General features: G+C 48.3%; 1 protein-coding gene across 1 annotated transcript in view; it reads right to left on the bottom strand.

Moving 5' to 3' along the window:
• Positions 1–2,151: 2,151 nt before the first annotated feature.
• Positions 2,152–27,211, bottom strand: part of LOC308462959 (trinucleotide repeat-containing gene 18 protein-like) — a 49,596-nt gene continuing 24,536 nt past the window's right edge. Inside the window, exons 2-3 of the mRNA XM_080981052.1 lie at positions 6,188–6,313; positions 2,152–4,129 (exon numbers count right to left, since the gene is read on the bottom strand). Of these exons, the coding sequence (XP_080837178.1) occupies positions 2,232–4,129; positions 6,188–6,313 (2,024 nt within the window). The 3' untranslated portion in view covers positions 2,152–2,231. The remainder of the gene's footprint in view (positions 4,130–6,187; positions 6,314–27,211) is intronic.

Here is a 27,211-nt window from a genome sequence, read left to right as displayed (position 1 = left end):
GGCTTTCTCGTGAGTAAGCATATATAGGGTCAGGCAGTCTCTCTCATATACAGTGTACACTGCACATATTTTCTCTCTCAAAAATAATAACCGTTTACTCCTTTTTGTGATACGACAGTGACACCCAATGGCCAGTCTAATTCATTGCAAGTTCAGGAGATGCCCTGTTGCATCAGTTTCTACCTCGTGGGAAATAAAAATTTGACCAGCCTCCGCTCAGTATGGAAAGAGCCATGGGTGATTACGGCACCTCTCATAAAAATTAAATGTGGCAGTTCACAGATAAAGGGGTGCTTGTTTGAGAGAGAAGCTCAGAGCCTTTGAAAAACAAAGGAGAGAGACCTTCGCAAGTAACCAGCCACGTCTCTGCGCAAGGACTTTGGGATGCCTGCAAAGGGAACAAACAAACACAGACCCCCTTTGCATGCTAGGAGAGCTTTCCGACTTAAACACACACCCTTCCAGCCTAGAGAGTTATTACTATCACTATTGATTTTTAAATTTATCAGCCGCCTTCTCTCCCCTCAGGCAACTCAAGACGTCTTTGCAAAACCACAAAAAAACCCCATATATTCTGTAGGATCAATGAGTGGGGTGTGTGTGTGCTGTGAACTCAAAAAGAAAGAATACTCTTAATTCTGCAACATGAAAATACTGAAATCTGCCTGTAAACTATAAACCCAAATGTCCATAAAACTCATTTTTTTTTTTTGCATCGGTCGTTTTGCATCGTACAGTCCTGGGAAAGACCAACAGGCCTTGCTAGGCACCGGAGCCCCCTCTCATGGCCAACAGAAGCCCCCCAGCACATCACCCCACACTTGCTAGGCACTGCAGCACAACACACCTGTCTTGGCCAACCTAACACTCCCTGGGCATGGGGACTAGAGTGTCCGGCTGCCAGCCTCAGCCACAGACATCTAGCTTTGGCAGCAAGCTGGGTGAGCTCTGAGGCCCCTTCTGAATCTATGAACCCACAGCGGCTGGGCACAGCCCCACAAGCAACTCCCGCCCAGCCTGATCCATCTAATTCAGGGGTTGGCAACCTAAGGCCCATGGGCCACAAACTGCTCATGGGGGGTCATTTGACCGGCCCGTGGACCCCCGCTGCCCGCTTGGTTGGCTCCTGTGCAATAACGCAGAGGTCTTGAGCAAGACCTGCCTTTCGCTCTTGGGCAAGCTATGGTTAGGCAAAGAACATTCTTGGACAACAGCTGAGCATTGAAAACAGAACAAGACACCCAGAAATGGATTTTCCCAGCACCACCCAAAGAACAAGCCTCCATTTTGCCCAGACACACACACACTCACTTACTCACTCTATCATCTAAACTCTATCATCCATCTAAACTTTGCACAGAGCAAAGCAGGGACCACTTTTCGCAGTGCTAGCCGGCTTCCCATTGGCTAATAGCGTTCGTGCATTTGTGCATGTGCACACACTCTAGCCCACCACGGTGTCTGCAGGACCGCAAACCGGCCCAAGCCACAAAACTTTGCTGACCCCTGATCTAATTCCTGCATTGCAGGGAGTTGCATGAGCTGAGCTTTCGGTTCCCCTCCATCCACCCTACAATTCTTTTTTTAATTTTTTTTTTATATAAATTCATCTTTATTGATTTAAAATATCACCTTACATACACATTACACATAGTTACAGCAAAATTAAACACAAAAAGATAAAAGAAAAAAGATAAAGAAAATAAAAATTCAAAAGCAAAGAAGAGTTAACAATAAGATGAACATTGGCTATAACATCCTGTCTTTTCTAATAAAGTCTTCTGAAAGAAACTTCCAATCATTCTTGTTGTACTTTTTCTATTTTCTTAATTTTATCGCACAGTTTGTTTTATAACTTTTCCTGTATATTTTTCTAGTATATTTATTCCATTTGTTTATTATATACAAGTATCATTCGGTTCTGCTAGGATAACGTCATTTTTACAATATAATCTCATATATTCTTTGAATAGTCTCCATTCTCTAAATATTTTTTGATTTGGGGCCCCTCTGATTTTTCCGGTCAGCTTTGCTAATTGAAAGTACTCAAGCATAACTGATTGCCAATCTATTATTGTAGGTGTTGTTTCACATTTCCAACTTCTGGCTATCAGTATTCTTGCAGGCGTCACTGAATACATAAGCAGCGGACTTGTATTTTGCTTTATTTCTATTGGCAGTTTTCCTAGCAGGAAAATCTCCGGCCTTTCCTACAATTCTACCATCACCTGCTACCCGCCAGAGAATGCCCAGCCACCCTCCCCATCGGGTGACCTACCTTTGACGTTGCCCAGGGAGAGGGCGCGATCGTGGTCCGCCAATCCCGGCCCCACCTTCCCGCCGCTGCCACTGTTGTCCTTCTGCCTCGCCACGGCCACGGCGATGCCCACGGGGAGGTGGCGCACCTCCCCCTCGCCCTGCGACCCGATGCTCTCGCGCCCAAAGGACTTGGCACTCTCGGGCCGCTCAGGCTCCTTCTTCAGCTGTTTGCTGGCCTGGGGGGGCAGCAGCTGCTGGATCCTGGCCGAAGCCTGCAGGGCGGGGTCGGCCTTCATGTGCCCCAAACCACCGAAGGGGCTCTTCTTGCCGCTGCCCGACCGAGCCGCCGCCGCCTCCTTGGCAAAGCTGCCGCTGTACTTGATGAGGCTCTGCATGGCCGAGCCTTCTCCGTGAGAGGTAGGATGGAGGCCTTCCGCGCTCCGTGTCGCCGTCACCACGGTCCTCTGCAGGCCTCCGGGGTCGAGGTACGCCTTCTTGGCTTCCTCCTCCGCCCGGCTGGCCTGGTTGTGCTGTGCTGCCAAGACCGCCATCTGCGTGGTGGCAAAGTTGCCCATGTCGAAAGGCTTCCATTTCTGCTCGGAGGGCTTTGGGGGCTGGCCGTGGTCGAGGTGCTGCCCCCGGGATGAGGCGGACGACAAAGAAGAAGAGGAAGAGGAGGAAGAACTGTCCAAAGTGCCATAGATCTTCGCCGCGTCCTTGCAGCCGGGCCGCGGAAACCGCTCCCGCTCGCAGGAGCGATGCTCTGACTCCGAGCCCGGCTTGAGCAAGTCTTTGGAGGCGAGGAAGTCGCCCCTGCTTTCGGGGGAGCCGAGCCGGGGCCTGCTGAGGAACGTCTCTGGGGGCCCCTGCTTCCTGAGCGCCGTGGAGGTGGCTCGGATGACGGAGCCCTTCTCGCGCAAAACCTCCATCCTCTTGGCGTCGCCGTGCGCCGCAAAGTCCGGGGGCAGCAGGCTGCGGGCGCCGTCGCCCAGGCACCTCTCGGGCAAGGCCTGGAGGACACCCACCCGGGCGGCCGGCGGGTCCTTCTCCTTCACCTTGCCGCCACCGTTGTCCCGGGCCTGCGAGGCGATCTGGATGGGCCCGCTGCGTTCGTCATAAGCCTCCACGGAAGGCACAAAGGTGGGCGCGATGACCTTGTGCTCCCTGCCGGCCTCCTTGGCCAGAGGGAAGATGGTGTACATGTTGGAATGGACCGGCTGCGGGGGGAAGGCAGAGGAAGCGGGGGCCAGCTTCCCCGGCTGGCCCGGAGAGGGGCAGCTGCAGGCCACGTGCAAGGCGGCGGCCCCCGCCCCGGAATCCCCCCTCCGCAGCCGCTCCGAGTGCGAGGAAGGCCTCATGTTCTCGTCGTGTCGCGCAGGGTCCCTGGCGCAGCGGTCCTGCTCCGAGCCCAGCGCTTTCCCCAGAGGGTCCCCTCCGCCGTTGCAGTTGCTGAGCGAGGAGGTCTGCAGCGGGTTCTTGAACTTTGGTTCTCCGCCGTGGGCGCCGCGACTCGGCACGTGCTCAGCCAGGAAGGGGGGCAGCGGCTGCTCCCCGGCCCTGGCACCCTTGTCGGGGGCGCTCACTTTCCTGTCGCTGTCGGGCTTGGCGTCCTGGGTGAGGTCCACCACGCTGTGTGGTCTGGGTTCCTCCCGGGCCTTGCCCTCTTTCTTGGGGCCGGCCAGAAGGACGTCGCCCCGGCATGCCCGCTCCTTGCTGATGTCCCTGGCACCGTCCTTTGAGGCCCTGGGCAGGTGCCCAAGCTCCTTCTCGCGGTGGAGGGCGCTGGGCCCGTGGCCGGCTGCCGTCCTCAAGGGGGGGCCCTGGGGGTGCAAGGGAGGCTGCCCTGCGTGGCCGCCAAGATAAAACCCATCTGCAAAACAAGGAAGACACTTAAGCAACCCCAAGCAAGGCGGAGAGCTTGCAAAGGAAACATGATTGCACAGATTCAAAGTGCCACAGGGACCCAAACAATGCGATAATTCCAACAAAATGCGGCATGACTTAATTGTATATGCATAATAATGAGGAACATGGCAGGGACGTGTTAATGGCACAGATTGGCATATAGAGAGCAGAGATGGGTTTGGGGTTTTTGGTTTTTTATTTCACACCATCTGTACCCTATAACACAGAAAGTAAACAAGTTAATGTAGTAAACCAAACACGGCAACGTTAATGGTGAAGTGTATTATAATTTGCCTTGGGTTAGTACCCCGTTATTTCCTAATATTGAAAAGAGTTTATTTTGCTTTGGTTGGGGGGGGGCAGAGTTCTCCGATCCTAATGACTTTCACTTACTTTAGCTTCTGTATGCCTGAGACACTTGCTTTTTCCTTTTCGTGTGGATTAGTATTTTGAAATTCAATAATTAAAAAATGGAAAAATACAACGAAATATCGTTGTGTGCCGGGGAACCCCAAGTTGACCTGGCAGGTGGCGGGGAAAAGGGGTTAAGCTTTCTGCCTTGCTTGGATATGACTTGCACAATTTCAACCATGTGAGATGCACTCATCCTGTACCATGCAAATGTCTCTATGCGCATCCCATATACATTCAACACCATATTCGTCCCATATACATTCAGCCAGTGTGGTGCGGTGGTTAGAGGGCCACACTAAGAGCCGGGAGAGACCTGGGTTCGAATTCCCCACCTGACCATGGCAAAGCTCAGTGCGTGACCTGCGGCCACTCACTGCCTCTCTCAGCCTAACCTGCCTCACAGGGTTGTTGTGGGGAGCAAATGGGAGGGATAAGACCATGTGTACCAGTGCCTGAAATGGACCGTGCCTTCTGTGACAGAAGTCTAAGAAATTATGTCTATTTTGGGAGGAAATTGAGGAGAGAGAGAAGCTTTTCTCCTTCCATAAGTCTGGAAGCCACCCAGAAAACAGATTCTGGATGGAGAAATGGGAGCCTGCCCTTCTCCCAGAGCAGAAATTCCTGCCCCAAGATGGGAGGCAACAGGCGACCAGCTTAGGCAGCTGCAAAAAAGAGGATCAGGCAAATGCAAGGAGAAGGAAGGAGCCATCTCAGGCCACTAGTCCTCATGGTGCCCAGGTGCACTTACAGGACCAGAGGCACCCAGTCATGTGGCAGCTAGACTGGAGACTGGGAGTGGCTGTTGAGACCACATAACACCGATCCTGAAAGACCTACATTGGCTCCCAATATGTTTCCAAGCACAATTCAAAGTGTTGGTGCTGACCTTGAAAGCCCTAAACAGCCTCAGTCCAGTATACCTGAAGGAGCATCTCCACCCCCATCATTCAGCCCGGACACTGAGGTCCAGCTCCGAGGGCCTTCTGGTGGTTCCCTCACTGCAAGAACCCAAGTTACAGGGCCTTCTTGGTGGTGGCACCTGCCCTGTGGAACGCCCTCTTATCAGTCAAAGGAAAAAACAACTACCAAGCTTTTAGAAGACATCTGAAGGCAGCCCTGTTTGGGGAAGCTTTTAATATCTGAAGGATATTATTGTATTTTAATATTTTGTTGGAAGCCGCCCAGAGTGGCTGGGGAAACCCAGGCAGATGTGCGGGGTATAAATAAATTCTTCTTCTTCTTCTTCTTCTTCTTCTTCTTCTTCTTCTTCTTCTTCTCCCCCCAATTAACCTCCATCTCCAAGGCCTGCTCCTCTGTAGGGTTGCCATACGTCCGGAATTTCCTTGACAAAGCCAGTATTCGTCCCTTGTGAACAGCGTCCGGGTGGAAATCTGGACATATGAACGCCCTCTTGTCAGATGTCAAAGAGAACTACCACCAAACTTTTAGAAGACATCTGAAGGCAGCCCTGATTATCATCATCATCATCATCAGTGATGGTGAGCAACCACAGGAAGGGTTTGTTTGTGTTCTGCATATGTGCCATTTGGGGGCTTTCCCAGGGGCAGTTGGGGGCACTGGACAAAGGGTGGGGGGGAGCCCAACTCACCTTTTGGAGACTCAAAGAGGCTGTGCTGGCCCAACTGAGCAAGCAAGGGGCTGCCGCTGTTGTGAGGCTCCAGGTGGCTCAGAGGAATGTATGAGGGATACAGACCGTTGGGAAGGTGGGAGAATCCTGGAAAAGAGGGACAGAGGAAAGTCAGGTGTAAACCTTATTATTATTCTTATCATTATTATTTATTAAACACATCGGTTGGTTTTTATAAACCCATGCAACTCAAAGTGACACGCAAGAGTGATTAAACGACACCCGTTGATTCCAGCATAGAACACAGCACAGAAAAGTTCTAAAAATGCATTCCTAATTTTGTTATGATTAAGAATAAACAAAATAAAGCAAAGATAAAGAGCATGCAGAAATACTGCCACAGCAGGCTGAAAGCAGCATGAAGTTGGATGTTGTCATTGACTTTGTTGTTCCAAAACTTTGCAAAGAAAAATGCCCATTTTCCCCCATGAACCTGTTACGCCGGTCTATATGTATTATTTTGTAATAAGTTGGCTTAGTCATAAATTACTAAGGATAAAATGTTCTTAATCCATTCAGGTATAGTATGAGATTTTATCCCCCACCCCGCATTTAATGTGTTATAATCGTAGCAGCAGCAGCTATAAAACACTATTTGTTTATTATTTTCCGGAATAACATCTTTTAGATTATCCAGCTGAAATATTTTGGGTTCTAAGGGTGTAGTCAGATACCCTAATGCTTCAGGGATACTAGCCTGAACGTATTCCCAGAATATTACAAGATATTCAGAAGAAAACGCATCCACGTTTTTAAAACTGGAGTGCTAGGGGTCGTCCCACAAGATCTTGCGAGAGCTTCCTAAACCAAAGAGGTTTTAAGCTTCATAGAGTTGGCCGAGACCCCCAGAGGTCATCTGTTCCAACCCCCTGCAATTCAGGAATCTCATGCCTTGCTTTGATTTAACTTGCGCAATTCCAACCAGCCCTATGGTTGAAATCGGGAAAATGAAATGCTTCTGAGCTGCAAACGCACACAAATGTCCCTCTGTGCATCCCACACATTCATCACCATGTTCGTCTCGTGCATTCAGTGAGAACAGAGTAGAGGTTATTATGTCGGACTCATATCTAGGAGAGACCAGGGTTCGAATCCCCACGAGGCCACGAAGCTCACTCAATGACCTTGAGCTCAGTCACCACCTCTCCTCCGGGGTGGGGGTGTTATTATCTCTGCCCCCCCTTTACTATAATTATATTGTGTGTTTCATGGTTTATGTTGCAAAGCACCCCGTGCTCTCCGGGTGAGGGGTGGTATATAAATTTAATGAAATAATAATGACGACGGGTGTCACGGAATCACAGAACTGTAGAGTTGAAAGGCACCCAACGGGTTAACCAGTCGCACCCCCTGTGATGCAATCGTCCCGGCTAAAAAACCCCTAAGAAACTCAGATATACAATCTAATCACCAAATGGCACCTTAAACCTAGGTTATGATGTCTTTTTTTTTGCAATGGGGTTTATTAGTTCTATTAGTTTCACTACTATAATTGCTTCATAAAACCTCAAAGCGGTTGACAAGTCTTTAAAACATCAGATGAAACAATCCAGGATAGAACAAATTCAAGCTCCCAGGAAAATGTTCCAGATCCTTCTCTTAAGTGTTGTTTTGCTTTCCCCAGCGTCCAGAGATCTCCACGTGGTCGCAGTTGGACCTGCGCCAGTCGCAAAACGCACCTGGCGCCTGGCTAATTTCTAACACTGCCTGATACCTTGGGCTCATAGTAGATAGGTCAATGAAGACGTCAACCCAGGGTGCAGCGGCCATGAAAAAGGCAGATTCCGTGCTAGGAAACATTAGGGAAAGAATTGAAAATGACACTGGCAACGTCACAAGGCCATTATACAAATCTATGTTACAACTGTGTTTGGGTGTACAACTCTGGAGACCTCAAAAAAGGTTGAGAGAAAGAGCAACCAATGTTCAGGTGGTGAAGCAAACACCCCTAAGGAAGGAAGGTTGCAGCGACTTCTGAGTTCAGAGAAAATGTGAGGAGGTTTATAATATTATGCATTGCAAGGAGAAAGTGGACAGAGAAACGTTCTCCTCCCTCTTTGGTAACACCACAACTTGTGGACTTTCAATGAAGGGGAGCGTTGGGAGATTCAGAACACCTGAAAGAAACCACTTCTTCACACAACGCCTAGTTGGACTGTGGAACTCCCTCCCACAGGAAACAGTGACGGCCACTAATCTGGATAGCTTTAAAAGAGAACTGGACAAATTCATGGAGCAGAGATTCATCGAGGGCTGCTAGACTTGGTGGCTGTGCTCTGTCCTCCATAATTGGAATAATAATAATAATAATAATAATAATAATAATAATAATAATAATTTATTTATACCCTGCCCATTGGACTGAGTTTCCCCAGCCACTCTGGGCAGCTCCTAAACGAGTGTTCAAAACAATAGAGCATTAAATATTAAAAACTTCCCTAAACAGGGCTGCCTTCAGATGTCTTTTAAAGATAAGATCGCTGTTTATTTCCTTGACATCTGCTGGGAGGGCGTTCCACAGGGCAGGAGCCACTACTGAGAAGGTCCTCTGCCTGGTTCCCTGTAACCTCACTTCTCGCAGTGAGGGAACCGCCAGAAGGCCCTCGGCGCTGGATCTCAGTGTCCGGGCAGAATGATGGGGGTGGAGACACTCCTTCAGGTCTACTGGGCCAAGGCCGTTTAGGGCTTTAAAGGTCAGCACCAACACTTTGAATTGTGCTCGGAAACGTACTGGGAGCCAATGCAGATCTCTCAGGACTGGTGTTATGTGATCCCGGCGGCCGCTCAAAGTCACCAGTCTAGCTGCTGCATTCTGGATTACCGGTAATTGCAGTTTCTGAGTCACCTTCAAAGGAAGCCCCACATAGAGCGCATTGCAGTAGTCTAAGCGGGAGATAACCAGAGCATGCACCACTCTGGCAAGACAGTCTGTGGGCAGGTAGGGTCTCATCCTGCGTACCAGATGGAGCTGGGAGACAGCTGCCCGGGACACAGAATTGACCTGCACCTCCATGGACAGCTGTGAGTCCAGAATGACTCCCAGGCTGCGCACCTGGTCCTTCAGGGGCACAGTTACCCCATTCAGGACCAGGGAGTCCTCCACACCTGCTCACCTCCTTTCCCCCCAAAACAGTACTTCTGTCTTGTCAGGATTCAACCTCAATCCATTAGCCACCATCCATCCTCCAACCGCCTCCAAGCAATGCTTCTAAAGACTAATTACTAGAAACTAGAGGATGGGAGAATCCTGCTTTCTGGATTCGCACAGGCAACTGTTCAACCCCTGTGAGAATGGAGTGCTGGAGTAGATGGACCACTGGCCTGATCCAGCGGGCTTCTCTTATGCCCTTATGACAGATGGCCACCTGTCTGTCATGGACTCCCTTCCACCCCAGCCAAGGGAAGGGACCAAGTTAAGGCTGCTTTGGCTTGCTGGCTTTTTGCTCTGACCACATCTGCCCTGTCTCCCCCAAAAAGCATGCAGAAAAACTGGGGACGGCAGCGTCCGTTAGCGATATTTCACCAAAAAGCAGCAGGCGAGCAGGAACCACGCAACAGAAGCGAGTCTTGCTTAACCCTGCTGCGCAACCGCGTCGGCCACAACGACAGGCCTGTGGCTGCAGAAGGGAAGCAGGTGCAGTGGCACATGGCAGCAACATCCTCGCACATGCTTCAGCCTGCTTCCTCCCAAGCGCCCTGCCTGCGCACCGCAGCCGGATGCGGCGACAGAGGAAGCACGTCCGCAAGCTTTGAGTGCCTCGTATCTTGAAAGAACATAACAAACATGGGTTTCGTGGTTCGGAATGGCAGCAGAATGGTGTTCTTCTGGAGGAACAGGTGGCCGGGTTTGGGGCACGGCTGAACCGGGAGACTTAGCTGCCCAGGAAACCACAGATCTTGCAAAATAACACAGAGGCTGCGTTACGCAATCTGAGAACGGGAAACGGATTTGCACAGGCCTCGGAGTTGCAATAAGGAGACCATTAGCTAATGCTCTTCCAGGCTGCATCAACAGAAGTCCAGTGTCCAGATCAAGGGAACTGCTCTATTCTGCCTCGGTCGGACCACATCTGGAGTCCTGTGTTGAGATCTGGGCACCACAATTTAAGAGGCTGACAAGCTGGAAGGTGTGCAGAAGAGGGCAACCAAGATAATATGATGCTGCTGATAATAATAATAATTTATTATTTATACCCCACCCATCTGGCTGGGTTTCCCCAGCCACTCTGGGTGGCTAACAACAGAATATTAAAATACAATAACCTATTAAACATTAAAAGCTTCCCTAAACAGGGCTGCCTTCAGATGTCTTCTAAAAGTCTGGTAGTCGTTTTTCTCATTGACATCTGGTGGGAGGGCGTTCCACACAGGGTGGGGTGCCACCACCGAGAAGGTCCTCTGCCTGGTTCCCTGTGACCTGGCTTCTCGCAGTGAGGGAACCGCCAAAAGGCCCTCAGAGCTGGACCTCATTGTTTGGGCAGAACGATGGGGGTGGCGACGCTCCTTCAGGTCTACTGGACTGAGTCCGTTTAGGGCTTTCAAGGTCAGCACCAACACTTTGAATTGTGCTCGGAAACATACTGGGAGCCAATGCAGGTCTTTCAGGACCAGTGTTATGTGGTCTTGGCGGCCACTCCCAGCCACCAGTCTAGTTGCCGCAATCTGGATTAATTACAGTTTCCGAGTCACCTTCAAAGGTAGCCCCACGTAGAGTGCATTGCAGTAGTCCAAGCGAGAGATAACTAGAGCATGCACCACTCTGGCGAGATAGTCTGGAAGCCAAGCCTTATGAGGAGCGGTTGAGGGAGTTGGGCAGGTTTAGCCCTTCATGGATCACTGGCTTGCCGTGGCGAAGGGGCTTGAATAACTCAGAGAAGCTATGAACTATGCCGAGCAGGGCACCCAAGATGAACAGGTCATAGTGGAGAGTTTGGACCAAACGTGATCCACCTGGAGCAGGAACTGGCAAGCCACTCCAGTATCCCTGCCAAGAAAATTCCATGGACAAAGACAACAGGCATATAAGCTCACTGGAAGGACAGATCGTGAAGCTGAGGCTCCAATACTTTGGCCACCTCATGAGAAGAGAAGACTCCCTGGAAAAGACCCTGATGTTGGGAAAGATGGAGGGCACAAGGAGAAGGGGACGACAGAGGATGAGTTGGTTGGACAGTGTCTTCGAAGCTACCAGCATGAGTTTGACCAAACTGTGGGAGGCAGTGGAAGACAGAAGTGCCTGCCGTGCTCTGGTCCAGGGGGTCACGAAGAGGCGGACACGACTAAACGACTAAACAACAACAAGCCTAGAAGTAAAGGAGACTTGAGAGGAGATACGATCAACATCTGCAAATATCTCAAGAGCTGCAAGCTTGTTTTCTGTTGCTCCAGAGGGTAAGACTCAAACCAATGGAGTCAAGTTGCAAGAAAGGAGATTCCGACTCAACATCAGGAAGAACTTTCTGACAGTGAGAGCTGTTTGACAGTGAAAACAACTCCCTCTGGAGGTTGTGGACTCTCATTCATAGGAGGTTGGATGACTGTCATGGAAACTTCAGCTGAGATCCCTGCATTAAAGGGGGCTGGATTAGATGACCCTCAGCACCCCTTCCTATTCTGCCATTCTATGAAAACACATCTAAAAACAGGCAGGCGGGTTCTGCAAAATGCACAGGACCAGTACATTTATCTTTTGGAGTGGGGAACCTTTGGCCCTTCCAAGCATCATTGAACTACGATTCTCCCCCCCCCCCCCCAGCCCTAGCAAGCATGGCCAGCAGCCAGGGATGTTGGGAGCTGTAGTTTACCAACATCTGGAGGGACAAAGGTTCCCCACGGCTGACCTGGTGCATCGAGACCAAGGTTCGAATCCACGCTCAGCCACGCTGAAGCTCCCTGGATGACATTGGACCACTCATTGCTCCTCTCTGCCTTCACATATCCCTGTATCTCATTGTGACATTCCTGCTCATGGTTGAATCGCTCATTCTTCCAGGGTGCTGTAGTGGTTGGATCAACCTTGCGCCTCATGATGGGAGTTGTAGTCCAACAACATCTAGAGACCCACAGTTCAGAAATGCTGGGTTAGCTTTTCAGACTAGGACCCAGGGAGACCCGGGTTCGAATCCTGACTCGGCCATGAGGAACTCTGTGTTGAGCCAGACACTGTGCCTCCTGGTTGAACCTACCTCACAGGGTTGTTGTCGGGATTAAAATGAGGAGGCAAGAGCCATGTAGACTACTTTGAGCTCCCTGGAAATTAGAGTGGGAAATAAGTGCAAATCAATAGATTTGTTGCACCGCGACTCTTGTCTAGGCCTCCCAGGTGTTCCTTGGGCACAGGTGGGCATCTAGTCCAATGGCACGTTGGTAACACCAGCCCCCCAGATGGCAACTCCAGGCTTGGAAGAAGAGTCACACATCTTAGCAAAATCTCAGAAGTCCACCAAGTTCAAGCACCCTCTCTGTCCTTCCTCACAACCAGCAAAAGAAATAAATAAATCATAATCATAATCATAATTTATTATTTATCCCCCGCTCATCTGGCTGGGTTTCCCCAGACACTCTGGGCGGCTCCCAACAGAATATTAAAAGCACAATAAAACATCAAACTCTTCCGTAAACAGGGATGTCTTCAGATGTTTTCTCTTTGACAACTGGTGGGAGGGCATTCCACAGGCTGGGCGCCACCACCGAGAAGACCTCTGCCTGGTTCCCTGCAACCTCACTTCTCGCAGGGAGGAAACCGCCAGAAGGCCCTCGGAGCTGGACCTCAGTGTCCGGGCTGAACGATGGGGGTGGAGACGCTCCTTCAGGTATACTGGGCCGAGGCCGTTTAGGGCTTTCAAGGTCAGCACCAACACTTTGAATTGTGCTCGGAAATGTACTAAATTATTATTATTATTATTATTATTATTATTATTATTATTATTATTATCATCATCTAAGTGGCAGGTCCACTGCATAAAATATACCTTCTGTGAGAGCTCCTCACCCCATATATGTCCACTTGACTGCTACAGATGCCCCATACTACATGCACTGCATCTCTCAGAACTCAATTGTTTCGTGTGGCAGCACCTGCACTTTGGAACTCCCTGCCTCTTGATATTATTCCCATTTATGCAGGTTTTGCCATTTACTCCAGAAGGAGAAATAGGCAACGGCTCTCTGCACACACAATGTTAAGTTTTTTTTGGGGGGGGGCCTGAATTTAAACAGAGGGGCTGGAAAGGAAGTTACACGTAGCTTATGGACGACTCATTTTTTTTCTTCTTCCCTTTTTTACTGGTCTGTAGCTTACTCCTTGGGCTGTAGACAGCAGCCTCTGGAATGCTCTGTGGCTTCCAACTCTGTTTTACAAGGAAACTGATCGGCAAGGCGAGAGAACCCCACCCCTCTTTCCTGGAGCAGTTGTTCCAGGAGGAGTTTAGATTCCTTGAAAGCAGAGTCAAGATGCTCATTCCCTCAAGTGGGGAAGGGCAGGTAGTCCCAAGTTTGGGGCAAAGGCGGTTTCCGAGAGCCCCCCCCCCAAAAAAAAATCTCCTCCTCATTAGCAGCACAAAGGGATGGAAGAGACCCCTCCCAGAGAGAGGGGCAGGGGTCTGGAGCCAGAGACTCCTGCAGAATAAGAACACAGAAGAGCCTGCAGGATCAGGCCCATGGTCCAGCATCCTATTCTTGCTGTAGCCACCCAGGGGCCTGTAGGAAAACTGCAAGCAGAAGAGGGGCACCAGAGCCCTTTTCTCTCCTGCAGCAGTGAGTTCCAAAGTTTTAAGCAAAGTTCTTTCTTTTACCTGTCCTGGATCTTCCAACATTAGGTAAAGGTAAAGGTAAAGGGACGCGGGTGGCACTGTGGGTTAAATCACTGAGCCTAGGACTTGCCGATCAGAAGGTTGGTGGTTCGAATCCCCACGATGGGGTGAGCTCCCTTGCTCAGTCCCTGCTCCTGCCAACCTAGCAGTTCAAAAGCACTTCAAAGTGCAAGTAGATAAATAGCTCCAGCCAGTAAAGCAAGATGAGCGCCGCAACCCCAGAGTCGTTCGCTACTGGACTTAACTGTCAGGGGTCCTTTACCTTTACCTTTTAAAAGTAAAGGACCCCTGGACGGTTAAGTCTAGTCAAAGCTAAATAGAAAACTATCTTTAGAAAGATTTTTCCTCCAAAAGCATTTTATTTTAAAAATCTTATTTAAATTAATAAAAAATCTGATTTAAATTAAAAAAAAAATATTTATTTATTTATTTTATCCACCCTGGTTGGAAGGGACCCCCAAGAGTCCAAGGAGGATGGATGGCGGTTAACAGATTGAGGTTGAATCCTGACAAGACAGAAGTACTGTTTGGGGGGGACAGGAAGCGGGCAGGTGTGGGGGATTCCCTGGTCCTGAATGGGGTAACTGTGCTCCTGAAGGACCAGGTGCGCAGCCTGGGAGTCATTCTGGACTCACAGCTGTCCATGGAGGCGCGGGTTAATTCTGTGTCCAGGGCAGCTGTCTACCAGCTCCATCTGCTACACAGGCTGAAACCCACCTGCCCGTGGACTGTTTCGCCAGAGTGGTGCATGCTCTGGTTATCTCCCGCTTGGACTACTGCCATGCGCTCTACGTGGGGCTACCTTTGAAGGTGACCCGGAAACTACAACTAATCCAGAATGCAGCAGCTAGACTGGTGACTGGGAGCAGCCACCGAAACCACACAACACCAGTCCTTAAAGACCTACACTGGCTCCCAGTAGGTTTCCGAGCACAATTCAAAGTGTTGGTACTGACCTTCAAAGCTCTAAATGGCCTCAGCCCAGTATACCTGAAGGAGCATCTCCACCCCCATCGTTCTGCCCAGACACTGAGGTCCAGCGCTGAAGGCCTTCTTGTGGTTCTCTCCCTGCAAGAAGCCATGTTACAGGGAACCAGGCAGAGGGCCTTCTCAGTGGTGGCGCGCGCCCTGTGGAACGCCCTCCCACCAGTTGTCAAAGAGAAAAATAACTACCAAACTTTTAGAAGACATCTGAAGGCAGCCCTGTTTAGGGAAGCTTTTAAGGTTTAATAGGTTATTGTATTTTAGTGTTTTATTGGAAGCCGCCCAGAGTGGCTGGGGAAACCCAGCCAGATGGGCGGGGTATAAATAATATATTATTATTATTATTATTATTATTACTATTATTATTATTATTATTATTATTATTATTATTAATCTAATCCAACCCCTGCAATGCAGGAATCTCAGCTAAAGCATCCATGGCAGAGTCTATTCAACTTCTGCTTAAAAACCTCCAAGGAAGGAGAGTCCACCATCTCCCAAGGGAGGCTTGTGCCACTGCCCAACAACTCTTGCTTAACACGAGTTCCTGCGTCATGAGAGAAGAGGAAGCCCTTTCCCCTTTCTCCACGCCAGGCGTAATTTTGCAAACCTGTGTCACCTCATCCTCGCCTCTTCTCTAAACTAGGAAGTCCTGCGACCGTTCCTCATAGGGCTGCTGCTCCACCCCCTCACTCATTTTGGTGGCCCTTTTCAGAATCTTCTTCCAACCCTTCAAGATCCTTTCTGAGGTGGCCAGAACTGTGCACAGCACCCCAAATGCGGTCGCACCATAGATTAACGTAATGGCGTCAGGATCATGGCAGTTTGATTTTCAATTCCTTTGCTAAACATCTGCCCAGGCATTTGTCTGTCCAAATGATTAGTCCAGGGGCCCATCTGGAGATTATTCTAGGTAAAGGGTAAAGGGACCCCTGACCATTAGGTCCAGTCGTGGCCGACTCTGGGGTTGTGGCGTTCATCTCGCTTTATTGGCTGAGGGAACCGATGTACAGCTTCCGGGTCATGTGGCCAGCATGACTAAGCCGCTTCTGGCGAACCAGAGCAGCGCACGGAAACGCCGTTTACCTTCCTGCCAGAGCAGTACCTATTTATCTACTTGCACTTTGACGTGCTTTTGAACTGCTAGGTTGGCAGGAGCTGGGACCGAGCAACGGGAGCTCACCCCGTCACGGGGATTCGAACCGCCAACCTTCTGATCGGCAAGTCCTAGGCTCTGTGGTTTAACCCACAGCGCCACCCGTGTCCGGAGATTACTCTACCACTGCATTAAACCTGGAGACTGCCCCTCTCGATTAATTTAGATATTGGAAATCCCATGGGGAGGCTATGGGGTTGTGGGACCAGTTTTGGCCCAGATTGGCTGTGCAGGAAGGAAAAGAAACAGGCTGAATGGCTTTCTCCATCCCTGGGAATGTAAGAAAGTAAAGAACTTCTGGGAAATGATATATAATGAGATGAAAAAGATGTTGAAATACACATTCTTAAAAAAACCAGAAGCATTTTTACTTGGTATTATAGGCCAAGACATTAATAGACAAGGTGTCAAACTGTTCTTATATGCAACAACAGCGGCAAGAGTATTATTAGCCCAGAAATGGAAGCAAGAAGAAATTCCGATGAAAGAAGAATGGCAGACGAAATTAATGGACTACGCAGAATTGGACAAAATGACAGGAAGGATTCGAAACCTGCAAGACCAGAGATTTACAGAAGATTGGAAGAAGTATATGAATTATTTGAAGAGCAAATGTAATCAACAAATTATGCTAGTAGGACTACAAGAAGTTTTGTAAGGAGAAATATACGAAGTGTTACAAAGTAGAAAAAGATAGAGATATTGGTTATGAGTTTGAAATGTAATAGGGAAAATAAGAAATGCATACTAAGAGATTAGACTGGAAAATTTTCAGACAGGACTGATGGAAGTCAAAAAAATTGAATAAGATGTAAAGGTATGTTTAATTACTGTTGAAAATGATATGTTAAAAAACTAATAAAAAAATTATATATATATAAAAAGAATGGCTTTCTCCATCCCTCCCAGCCTTGACCCCTTTCCTAATTGGCAAACCAGCTAGCAGGCACCTACAGTCCGGGTCTGGAGAACGGGCCAAAGGCACCCGACCAGGAAGAAATCGCAACCTTTCCCCCGCTCTCAGACCAGACATTTCATCTGTAGACACAAACAAGAGTTTTGAAACCTCCTAAGGGGTTACATAACTCCAAACAACCGCAAGACTTTAGCAATCTTGCTGACCGCGCAGGAGAGCAAGTTGGCCCTGCGACTTCCCAGGCCCAGGAAGGGGGCAAGAAAGGAGATGGGTGCAAGGGGTTTTCTGCACACACAGTGATTGGTGTTTGCTGTGCATGCAGGATTTGGGCAAATCTGGGTGCTGGGTCAATTGCAGCTTCGCTCTTCACTCCCATCTTTGAAAGCACAGCCACCCGCTAGGTCCTTTTTCTTCCATGCGGTTTCTGTGGCCTGTTGATTCCTAATCTCATGACCGGATGCTTCCTCTCCTGTTGGTGAGTCAGATATATATATATATATATCTCACAAACACACAAATTAACCCCACCCTTTCGTGTTTAGAAAGAGGAACAAAGATTAAGATTTCTTTTTCCAGGGACGAGACGGGTGGGTTTGCCAACTTCTTGCAACATCAGCCCTCGCAGGCTCTCCTCCCAATTTCTCCCAAAGTAGGTCAGGCTCATTAACCCCATTTGATGGACAAGGAACACCGAGGAACAAGGGAGGTTTAAATGACTCGTGATTCATCTTCGGGGAGGGGGACTCGTTCTGCAGAACGCCTGGCTTCGCAGGCACTCCTCCTCCATGGAGAAACATGACAAGAGACTGGACTGCCTAGTCCAACACCCTGCTCTGCCCGTGGCCGGTCGCGTCCGCTTGCATTATGAAACACAGCTCAGTCACAGGTGGGCAGGTGCAGGGCTACAGCTTCTGAGGTGCAAAGCATGCAGAGAGGGGTGCTTCTCCTGCCCCACTTCTCTCCCCCCCGGCATTCACATACCAAGAGCCTGTTGGATCAGACTCATGGTCCTTCAACTTGAGCATCCTCACAGTGGCCAACCAGCTGCCTGGGTGGGAAACACTCAGGCAGGGCCCAAGCCAAAGGCGCCCCTCCCCTCCTATGGTTTCCACCAGCTGATATTCAGCACAGGGTGAGAAACTAAGATACTGTGGTCCCTTGGTTCTCAAACGCCTTGGTTCTCAAACAACTTGGAACCCAAACACTGCAAACCCGGAAATAAGTGTTCCGGTTTGCGAACTTTTTTCGGAAGCCAAACATGCTCCGTTTTGAGTGCCATGCTTCCATTTTGAGTGCTACACTGAGTTTTTGCTATTTATTTTGCGTTTTGAAGCAAAATTTCTGATTTGCAAATATGGGAAAATGAAAGATTCCCCTCCTTATGGATTTCAATGTTTCCTGAGGTCATTTTGTGTGTTCAGTAAAGAAAAGCCAACCAGCTTTCCCGTTGCCCCCTTGTCACCTGTAGTTTATGGGAGAGTTTCTCCAGAATTTTGTAGTTTATGGGAGAGTTTCTCCAGAATTTTGCATCCGGTGGACAACCTGAGCTGCAGAAGGAATCTGCCAAATGGCTCTGGAGATAAGCTTGGGGTGGGCTCCTGGTCAAAGGGCATTCAATTTCAGTGTTTTAGGAAGGAAAGCAAGTCACCTCCACAAGGTGCATTGCTCAGGATTGAAACCAATGTCCACCAGTGCTCAATCTCTGTACAGTGGTACCTTGGTTCTCAAATGCCTTGGTAAACAACTTGGAACCCAAACACTGCAAACCCGGAAGTAAGTGTTCCGGTTTGTGAACTTTTTTCGGAAGCCAAATGTGCTCCGTTTTGAGTGCACCACTTCCATTTTGAGTGTTACGCTGATGTCTGTCTGTTTTTGCTATTTATTTTGCTTTTTTGTTTTGTTTTTGTGACTGCGTGGAACCCAGTTCAGCTACTAATTGATTGATTGTGTGACTGCAATACATTGTCTATTGCTTTCATTTTACGGATCAACTGTGTTGTTAGATAGTAAAATCCAAGTTAAATTGCTGTTTTAAGGGTTGTTTTTAAAAGTCTGGAACAGATTAAGTTTTGCATTACTTGGTTCTGCGCCTTGGTTTTGGAACGCTTTGGTTTTGGAACGGACTTCCGGAACGGATTAAGTTTGAGAACGAGGGTACCACTGTATATAATCTCAGTGCTTTTTTTCTTAAAAAATGTTTAGGGGTACTCTCATTTTGACTCAATGAAATCACTATTTTACAGTTCAAATCGGGAAAAATAAATACAGTCAATGGACAAAAGTACAAAGATTCACAAAAAAGGTTAGGGGTTTGCGTACCCCTGCGTACCCCCAGAACAAAAAGCACTGTATAAGCTAATCGCTAAGTGGCACCTTAAACCTAGATTACGTTCGCTACAATGGAATGTCTAGGCAACTTTTCCTTTTCCAATGATGGTGATGATTAATTCATTTCTAGACCACTTTATATTTAAAATAAATCCCTCCAGGCAGTTTACAACACATTAAAACATCAAATAAAACACCCAGAATAAAAGAAATTCAAGCTTCAAGGAAAACTTTTCAGCTCCTTCAGTTTTCCCCATATTGATTTACCTGCTCAATTTTTTTATAGAGCTGTCCCATAGCAGAAGGACTCTAGGAAGGCAGCGGGGTGTAGTGGTTAGAGTGTCAGACAAAGACCTGGGAGATCAGGGTTCGAATCCCCATTCCGTTATGAAGCTCACTGGGTGACCTTTGGCCAGTTACAGCCTCTTAACCTCCCTCGCAGGGTCATTGTAGGGATTAACTCAGGCGAGGGGTAAACCATGTGCTCTCAAAAGGTGAATAAACTCTTTTGCTTACCTGTGTAGGAAAGCTAGAGGGGCCAGCCAGGTGGAGATGGCATGCAGACATCTTCACAGGGTCGCCATTGGACCCACGCCAGGTGCAAAACCCACCTGGGAAATTTCTAGCACTATAAATGACCCTCTGGGTTCCTTCCGACTCTACAATTCCATGATTCTATGGATGATGGGAACCGTAAAGAGCAAACCTGCAGTTTCCCCTGCCCAGCCATCAATTGCACCATTTTCCTAGTAGGTATTTCAAGGGATGCGGGTGGCGCTGTGGGTTAAACCACAGAGCCTAGGGCTTGCAGATCAGAAGGTCGGCGGTTCGAATCCCCACGACGGGGTGAGCTCCCGTTGCTCGGTCCCTGCTCCTGCCAACCTGGCAGTTTGAAAGCACGTCAAAGTGCAAGTAGATAAATAGGTACCGCTCCAGTGGGAAGGTAAACGGGATTTCCATGCGCTGCTCTGGTTCGCCAGAAGTGGCTTAGTCACGCTGGCCACACGACCTGGAAGCTGTATGCCGGCTCCCTCGGCCAATAAAGCGAGATGAGCACCGCAACCTGAGTCAGTCACGACTGGACCTAATGGTCAGGGGTCCCTTTACCTTTTTATTTCAAGGGATGGGAGCCGCCTTGAGATTTGCTCGGATGCTAACTTCCCCCAGTGCCTTTCGGCGCAGGGAGCAGGCAAGGACACGGCTCTGGAAGGCTCTGGAAGGGAGCCTTTTTGCCGAACGTCTTTCCTGGGGTCATCCAAGTCCCTCCCAGCCACCGACCCAGAGGCACCATCCGCACCCAGGCGGGGGCAGATGTTTCCACCTTCCACAGAATGCCATCAGCTTGCCAGCATCTCCCCCCCCCCCCAAAAAAAGCTGTATTTGACCCTCAGGAATAGGCAGGGGAGCGCTTCTCCCGGAGGAAGGCTCCTCGTGGAACAGGAATGTGATGACACAGATGGGTTGGAATCCAGACCCCTTAAGCTTGCGCAGAGGCCAGCTGTGGGTCTCCTGCAAAGAATCCATGATTGATGCTCCACAAAGGAAGCCAAGGAATGAGTTAAGGCACCTAGGCAGCTCTGCAAAAAGAGGAAAGAGTATTGGCACAAAAATGGAAGCAAGAAGAATTAGCGACGGAAGAAGAATGGAGGATGAAGTTGATGGACTATGCAGAATTAGATAAATTAACAGGAAGGATTCGAAACCTGCGGGATTCTTAAGAGGACTGGAGTAAATATATGAACTATTTGAAAAGTAATTGTGAATAACAGATTACGATAGTAGGACTGCAAGAAGTTTTGTAAGGTGGATTATTTGAAATATTACAAGAAAGACTATGAAGAGAATTATTAGTTAAGGACAATTAAATGCAATATAGAAATTAAGAAATGCAGAATGAGTGATAAAGAACGGAACATCATCAGAGGTGTTGACGGAAGTCTAAAACATTGTATAAGATGAGAAGATACGTTGTAAGACTGTTGGAACTGATATGTTAAAAAATCAATAAAAATGTATAAAGGGGGGGCAGGAGGAGAGGGGGCAATCTCAAAAAGGCACCTTTTCCCTTTGCCTGTTTCCCACACCACCGAAAGCCCTCTCCTCCATCCATTTGCCCAATGTGCTCTTAAAGCCACGAAAGCTGGTGAGCATCACTGCCTCCTGTGGGAGGGAGTTCCACAGTCTAACTATGAGCAGCGTGAAGATGGACTCTCTCATCGGTTAACACGAGCCAGAATGCGGCGTTTCTATGACTCTATTGGTGTCAGAAATCCAGATATATTAAGGTAGGCGCCAAACGGCCCCTTAAATCTAGGTTGCCACAACACAATGTCTTATTTGCCAGGGAGGTTGGACTAGATGACCCTTGGGGTTCCTTCCAAGGCTACAATTCTACGATCTCAACTACATTGCTTGACTGCAGCTTGCTCTTGCAACAATTCACTTGTCCCAATATGCAAGGAGGAGAAACACACACAGTGGAAATGGCATCAACTATGGACTAAGGAAGAGGTTTTTAAAGGTGGTCTGTGAGTTCCATTTGGGTGGCCTTTGGAAAGCCTGTAGCACAGTCAAATACAGTGGTACCTTGGTTCTCAAACACCTTGGTACTCAAACAACTTGGGACCCCAAAACTGGAAACCCAAAAGTAAGTGTTCCGGTTTGCAAACCTTTTTTGGAAGCTGAACATCCTCTGTTTTGAGTGTTATGCTTCCAATTTGAGTGCCACACTTCTATTTTGAGTGTTACGCTGTCTGTTTTTGCTATTTCTTTTGCGATTTTGTTTGATTTTTGTTTTTGTGACTGCATGGAACACTGTTCAGCTACCGATTGATTGTTTTATGGATTTTATGGATCAGTGGTCTCTTTAGATAGTAAAATTCACGTTCAATTGCTCTTTTAGGGGTCGTTTTAAAAAATCTGGCACGGATTAATCCATTTTGCATTACTTTCTAAGGGAAAGCGCACCTTGGTTTTGGAACATTTTGGTTTTGGAACAGATTTCCGGAACGGATTAAGTTTGGGAACCAAGGGACCACTGTATATCTGCTCTCAGCCCTGCATTTACTTCCCTTGATGTGATGATGGAGGACTAAGATGCCCAGAGAGGGGTCCCTGATTCATGCGGCAGCGCAGAAGCACAAGACTTGCGTCCTTTGCTGTAAACAAGTCAGCTGCCTTCATTGAGATGCCAGTTGCCAACCTGGCGCCCAGAAATATGCAGGTAGTTGCAACTGAACCCACAGCAGGAGCAAAACACACCTGGAGAATTTAAAGCACTGGATTGTATACCTTACAAAAGCAGAACAAATCTGCACAAATAAAGAGGAAACCACGTCACCGTTTCACAGGTGGCAAAACGTGGGGTTACTCTGCTAAATAATTTGGCATTCGCCACCGAGCAAACCCAGAGCCCAGGGTCACACCGCTCTACAAGAAACCGAGGTTGCTCCCTCCATCTCTGGTATTCAACCCGTTCCAAATCGCAGCTGAAGCTCTTCCTGCAAGTTCAGCCTTTGCTGTGAGGATTGTAAAACATCCTCCCTACACCTAATACCCGGCCTTCAACCGCCACGGTCTTAATTTTCACCCCAGCCTGCTCTCTGAGCCGGTTGTCACTTTGGAAAGTTTAATTTACACAGCCGATCTTATGCCTGCCCCCACCTCGAGGACCTGGCAGGCTCCGACTGGGCCCCCTCCCCTCCCTGAGGGTGGCAATATCAATTTGACGGGTTGTCTCATCTTCCAGCAGCAACAGAGGCCAGAAAAACAGCCCTCAGCAGAGGCAAGCTAGTCTATTGGGCACAGGTGTGTTTGCAGCCTGGCACTGCCAACATCCCAAGTGTGTGGCAAGAGGCTGCCACCTGGAAGGGGACCAACGGGCAATGGGAATGTGGGGGCTGCATATAGGCCGCCCGCCCCCCCCCCCCACTCCACCCCTGCATTTCTGGAAGAAGCTTGCGGCAAGATTCTCACATCGGTTTCCGGAGCGACGCTCTCAGCGGTTAGACTGTCAAGCGAATCAATCATTTACCGTCAAATTCAAAGACGGGCGTGATCAGATCTGCCGCTGGCTTTGCATTTGCCACGAAGCAAATTCCGCCGACATGCAACCAATTGCAGACGGTGTGTATCTGGCGATCGTTCGTTCCTGCTGAGGGTTTCTTAATAAAGCACATTTTGACTTCTACATTGCTGCTTTCTTTCTTTTTTTCTTTAAAAAATGAAACCTCTTTAGTTGTAGAGTTTTATTTATTACGCCGTGGGACTGATGCAAAATAAACTCTGTGCGTATCTAAAATAACCTCTGCCATGCAAGAGTAATTTATAATTGAGCGAATGGCTGCCTTTGCACATCACATTAAGGCCTGGTTAATGGCCTGCTGTATGCGCCCAGATTGATCCGCCTTTACTCATTGGCACTGGGCAGCAGGGGCAGCAAACCATGGCCTTGACTTCGTGTTATGCTTGAACCAGGAATTGCTGTTTGCTTCCCTCTGAACAATCCCATATCAGAAGTCGAGGCTTCTTCTCAGCGTACCAGCCATGCAAAACAAATTGGGATCCTGCAGGTGGATGTAACTCTACTGCCAAGGGTCGCAGTCGGCTGCTTCCACTCGGCAGAATCATCTGCGTGTCCGCGGTTTAGTTTTTCTTAATTATTATTTATTTGTTTGTTTTTTCAGAATAAAAATTTACAGACATATATTGAACACAGATCATAAAAACAAGATTCCAAGGAATCTCCTGGACTTGCATCTTCCCCTTTGTGGGTCCCATTATTAATCATTTCCTCCTGCATCTTTTATGATGATCCCAATCTTTTACATCCCCGTTATATCCAAAATCCACTATTACACTACAAGTGATAATTCCAATCCTACTAACGATGCTAACTGTTTACAATGGTCTTTAAGATTGGGAAATGTTTATTAGGTATATACAAAATCATTGTAAACAGCTCAAAACATTAGCAGGATTTTAAGCACACTTGCATTGTAACAGAAAGTACAGATAATCTAGAAATATGAAAAACTGGAGAAGTATTGATATGTAGTTGGGAATAGAATTAATAGAACCCTGGGAAGGGATAGGGGGAAGTCAAGAGATTCAGAGTAATATTGAAATGTGGAATTTTTATGATATTATAATGTAACTCTTTTTTTCTGTTCTTTTCCCTTAATCTTTCTCTTTTTGAAAGTCAATAAAAATCATATGATATTAAAAAAAGAACTCTCTCTCCCTCTCTCTATATATATTTATTCAGAAAAGACCACCCATCAGATGAGTTGGTGTTGCCCCCCGCAAAACAGCCCCAGTTCCCCAAAGTGGAACTTTGAGGGGCAGCAGGAAGAAGAAGGCCAAAGCTTCGGACCAATTCTCGTTTGGACGCTTTCCCCGAGGCTCAAGGGAGGGCTGCCAACTTGGCTGAGCCCGCTTGGCCGAAGCTCTTTGGTCTGGCAGTGCCAGCCTTTGGAATGGAGGGCCTTTCCTTCTGCCATGGCAAGAGATCAAACAATCACAGCAGTGACTGTCAGGACTGTTAAGGAAAAATTCTGGGGTGAGTGTCTACTCAACAGTCCAGCTCATCAGGGTCCCCCACGGATCCATGCATCTAGTTACAGGTAGGTAGCCGTGTTGGTCTGCCATAGTCGAAACAAACAAACAAAAAATTCCTTCCAGTAGCACCTTAAAGGTAAAAGTAAAGGGACCCCTGACCATTAGGTCCAGTCGTGGCCGACTCTGGGGTTGCGGCGCTCATCTCGCTTTATTGGCCGAGGGAGCCGGCGTACAGCTTCCGGGTCATGTGGCCAGCAGGACTAAGCCGCTTCTGGCGAACCAGAGCAGTGCACGGAAACGCCATTTACCTTCCCACTGGAGCGGTACCTATTTATCTACTTGCACTTCGACGTGCTTTCGAACTGCTAGGTTGGCAGGAGCAGGGACAGAGCAATGGGAGCTCACCCCATCGCGGGGATTCGAACCACCGACCTTCTGATTGGCAAGTCCTAGGTCCCTAGGCGTCCCAAGGTGCCACTTAGCGATTAGTTTATACAGTGCTTTTTTTCTGGGGGTACGCAAACCCCTAACCTTTTTTGTGAATTTTTGTACTTTTGTCCATTGACTGTATTTATTTTTCCCAATTTGAACTATAAAATGGTGATTTCATTGAGTCAAAATGAGAGTACCCCTAAATGTTTTTAAGAAAAAAAAGCACTGAGCTTATATACAGTGGTCCCTTGGTTCTCAAACTTAATTCATTCCAGATGTCTGTTCCAAAACCAAGGCCCACAGCACCACCCACGTCCCACCTTAGAGACCAACTAAGTTTGTTATTGGTATGAGCTTTCATGTGCATGCCCACTTCTTCAGTGTCCATGCGGTCAGTAAAAGAAGGAAGTTCCAGCCAAGTCATTTGGAGCAAAACAGCGGTCAGTAGACCATGATCTTTATTGTTGCGCAACAGGTCCCCACAGCAGTAAGAACCCCAAACATGGGGTGACATCCTCTTTAAAAACTTCCCTCTTTCCCCCAAAATACACTTTGAGAGGCATCACTGATACATCTTCACTACATCACTAGCACGTCACAAATGGGGAGGGGTCTACAAGGGTTACACAAGTTCAACATGAGGTCACTTGATCAGACCCCTTTCCCAACACCTCTTAAGTCCCCATCACTGGGAAAACAATAAAACTCTTGACATCTCCTTGCCCTCAGGACTTGTCTGGAGATGGGCTTCCGGACTTGCTCAACTGCCTCTGCAGATGTCTAGTGTTGCCCCCTTGGTCGCTCCCTGGGTGGGGGGCTGTGTCTGTGCTCTCACGCTTGGGGAATTATGGCGGGATGCCCCATTCCTGCTGCCTACGGGACTTCCTGCTTCTTGGTTCATAGAGGAAGGTGGAGCCCAAATTCACCTTTCTTTAAGGGTTAAATGGCGTTGTAAAGTTAAAGTGTGGCTTTTCTACAAATTTATAAAGCTAAGTACAGTGGTACCTCGGGTTACAGGCGCTTCAGGTTGTAGACTCCACTAACCCAGAAATAGTACCTTTGGATAAGAACTTTGCTTCAGGATGAGAACAGAAATAGTGCGGCGGCAGCGGGAGGCCCCATTAGCTAAAGTGGTACCTCAGGTTAAGAACAGTTTCAGGTTAAGAACAGACCTCCAGAACGAATTAAGTTCTTAACCCGAGGTACCACTGTATCTTCCCTGAGCTGTCAAGTTGAAAGGATACATTCAGGCAGAATATTTGTAGCACTGCAACAACTTTAAAGATGTGCCCCCCCCCATGTTATTTCCGTAACAGGACGCTCAGAGAAGCAAGACGATACGATCATCTTTACTGTCATTGTCCCATACAGAACAAGGAAATTGAAAAAATCTACACCAGACATTCAAAAATCAACAAGCCTGCTATCCCAGCCACCCCAGCCTGGTTAACCCCCTAAAAACTCTGATACCCCATAATTAAACACAATATACTCCCATAAAAACTACCTTGCACTGCGTTTAAAACCCAAGTCGCATTTGGATAGAAACTGTTTCTCAGACCTCCGCTTTTGTGCAACCGTCATTCGAGGGGGGGGGGGACTCCGAAACACACACACATGGTTCTTTGGACTGCCTCATATTGTATGGGGGGGGGAGCCTGTGGCCCTCCAGGCGTCGCTGCACTACAAATCCCAGCAGCTCACGGCAACATGTGCAGAGGACGACGACCAAGAGGATCAAGGGTCGGGGGGGGGGGCTGATGAGGAACGGTTGAAGGAGCTGTGTAGGTTTAGCCAGG

This window comes from Podarcis pityusensis (genome assembly GCF_964106645.2).
Source record: "Podarcis pityusensis genome assembly, chromosome: 14".
NCBI lineage: Eukaryota > Metazoa > Chordata > Lepidosauria > Squamata > Lacertidae > Podarcis > Podarcis pityusensis.
The sequence above is the reverse complement of the archived record's forward strand: the minus strand, read 5'-3'. Positions and strand labels throughout refer to the sequence as shown.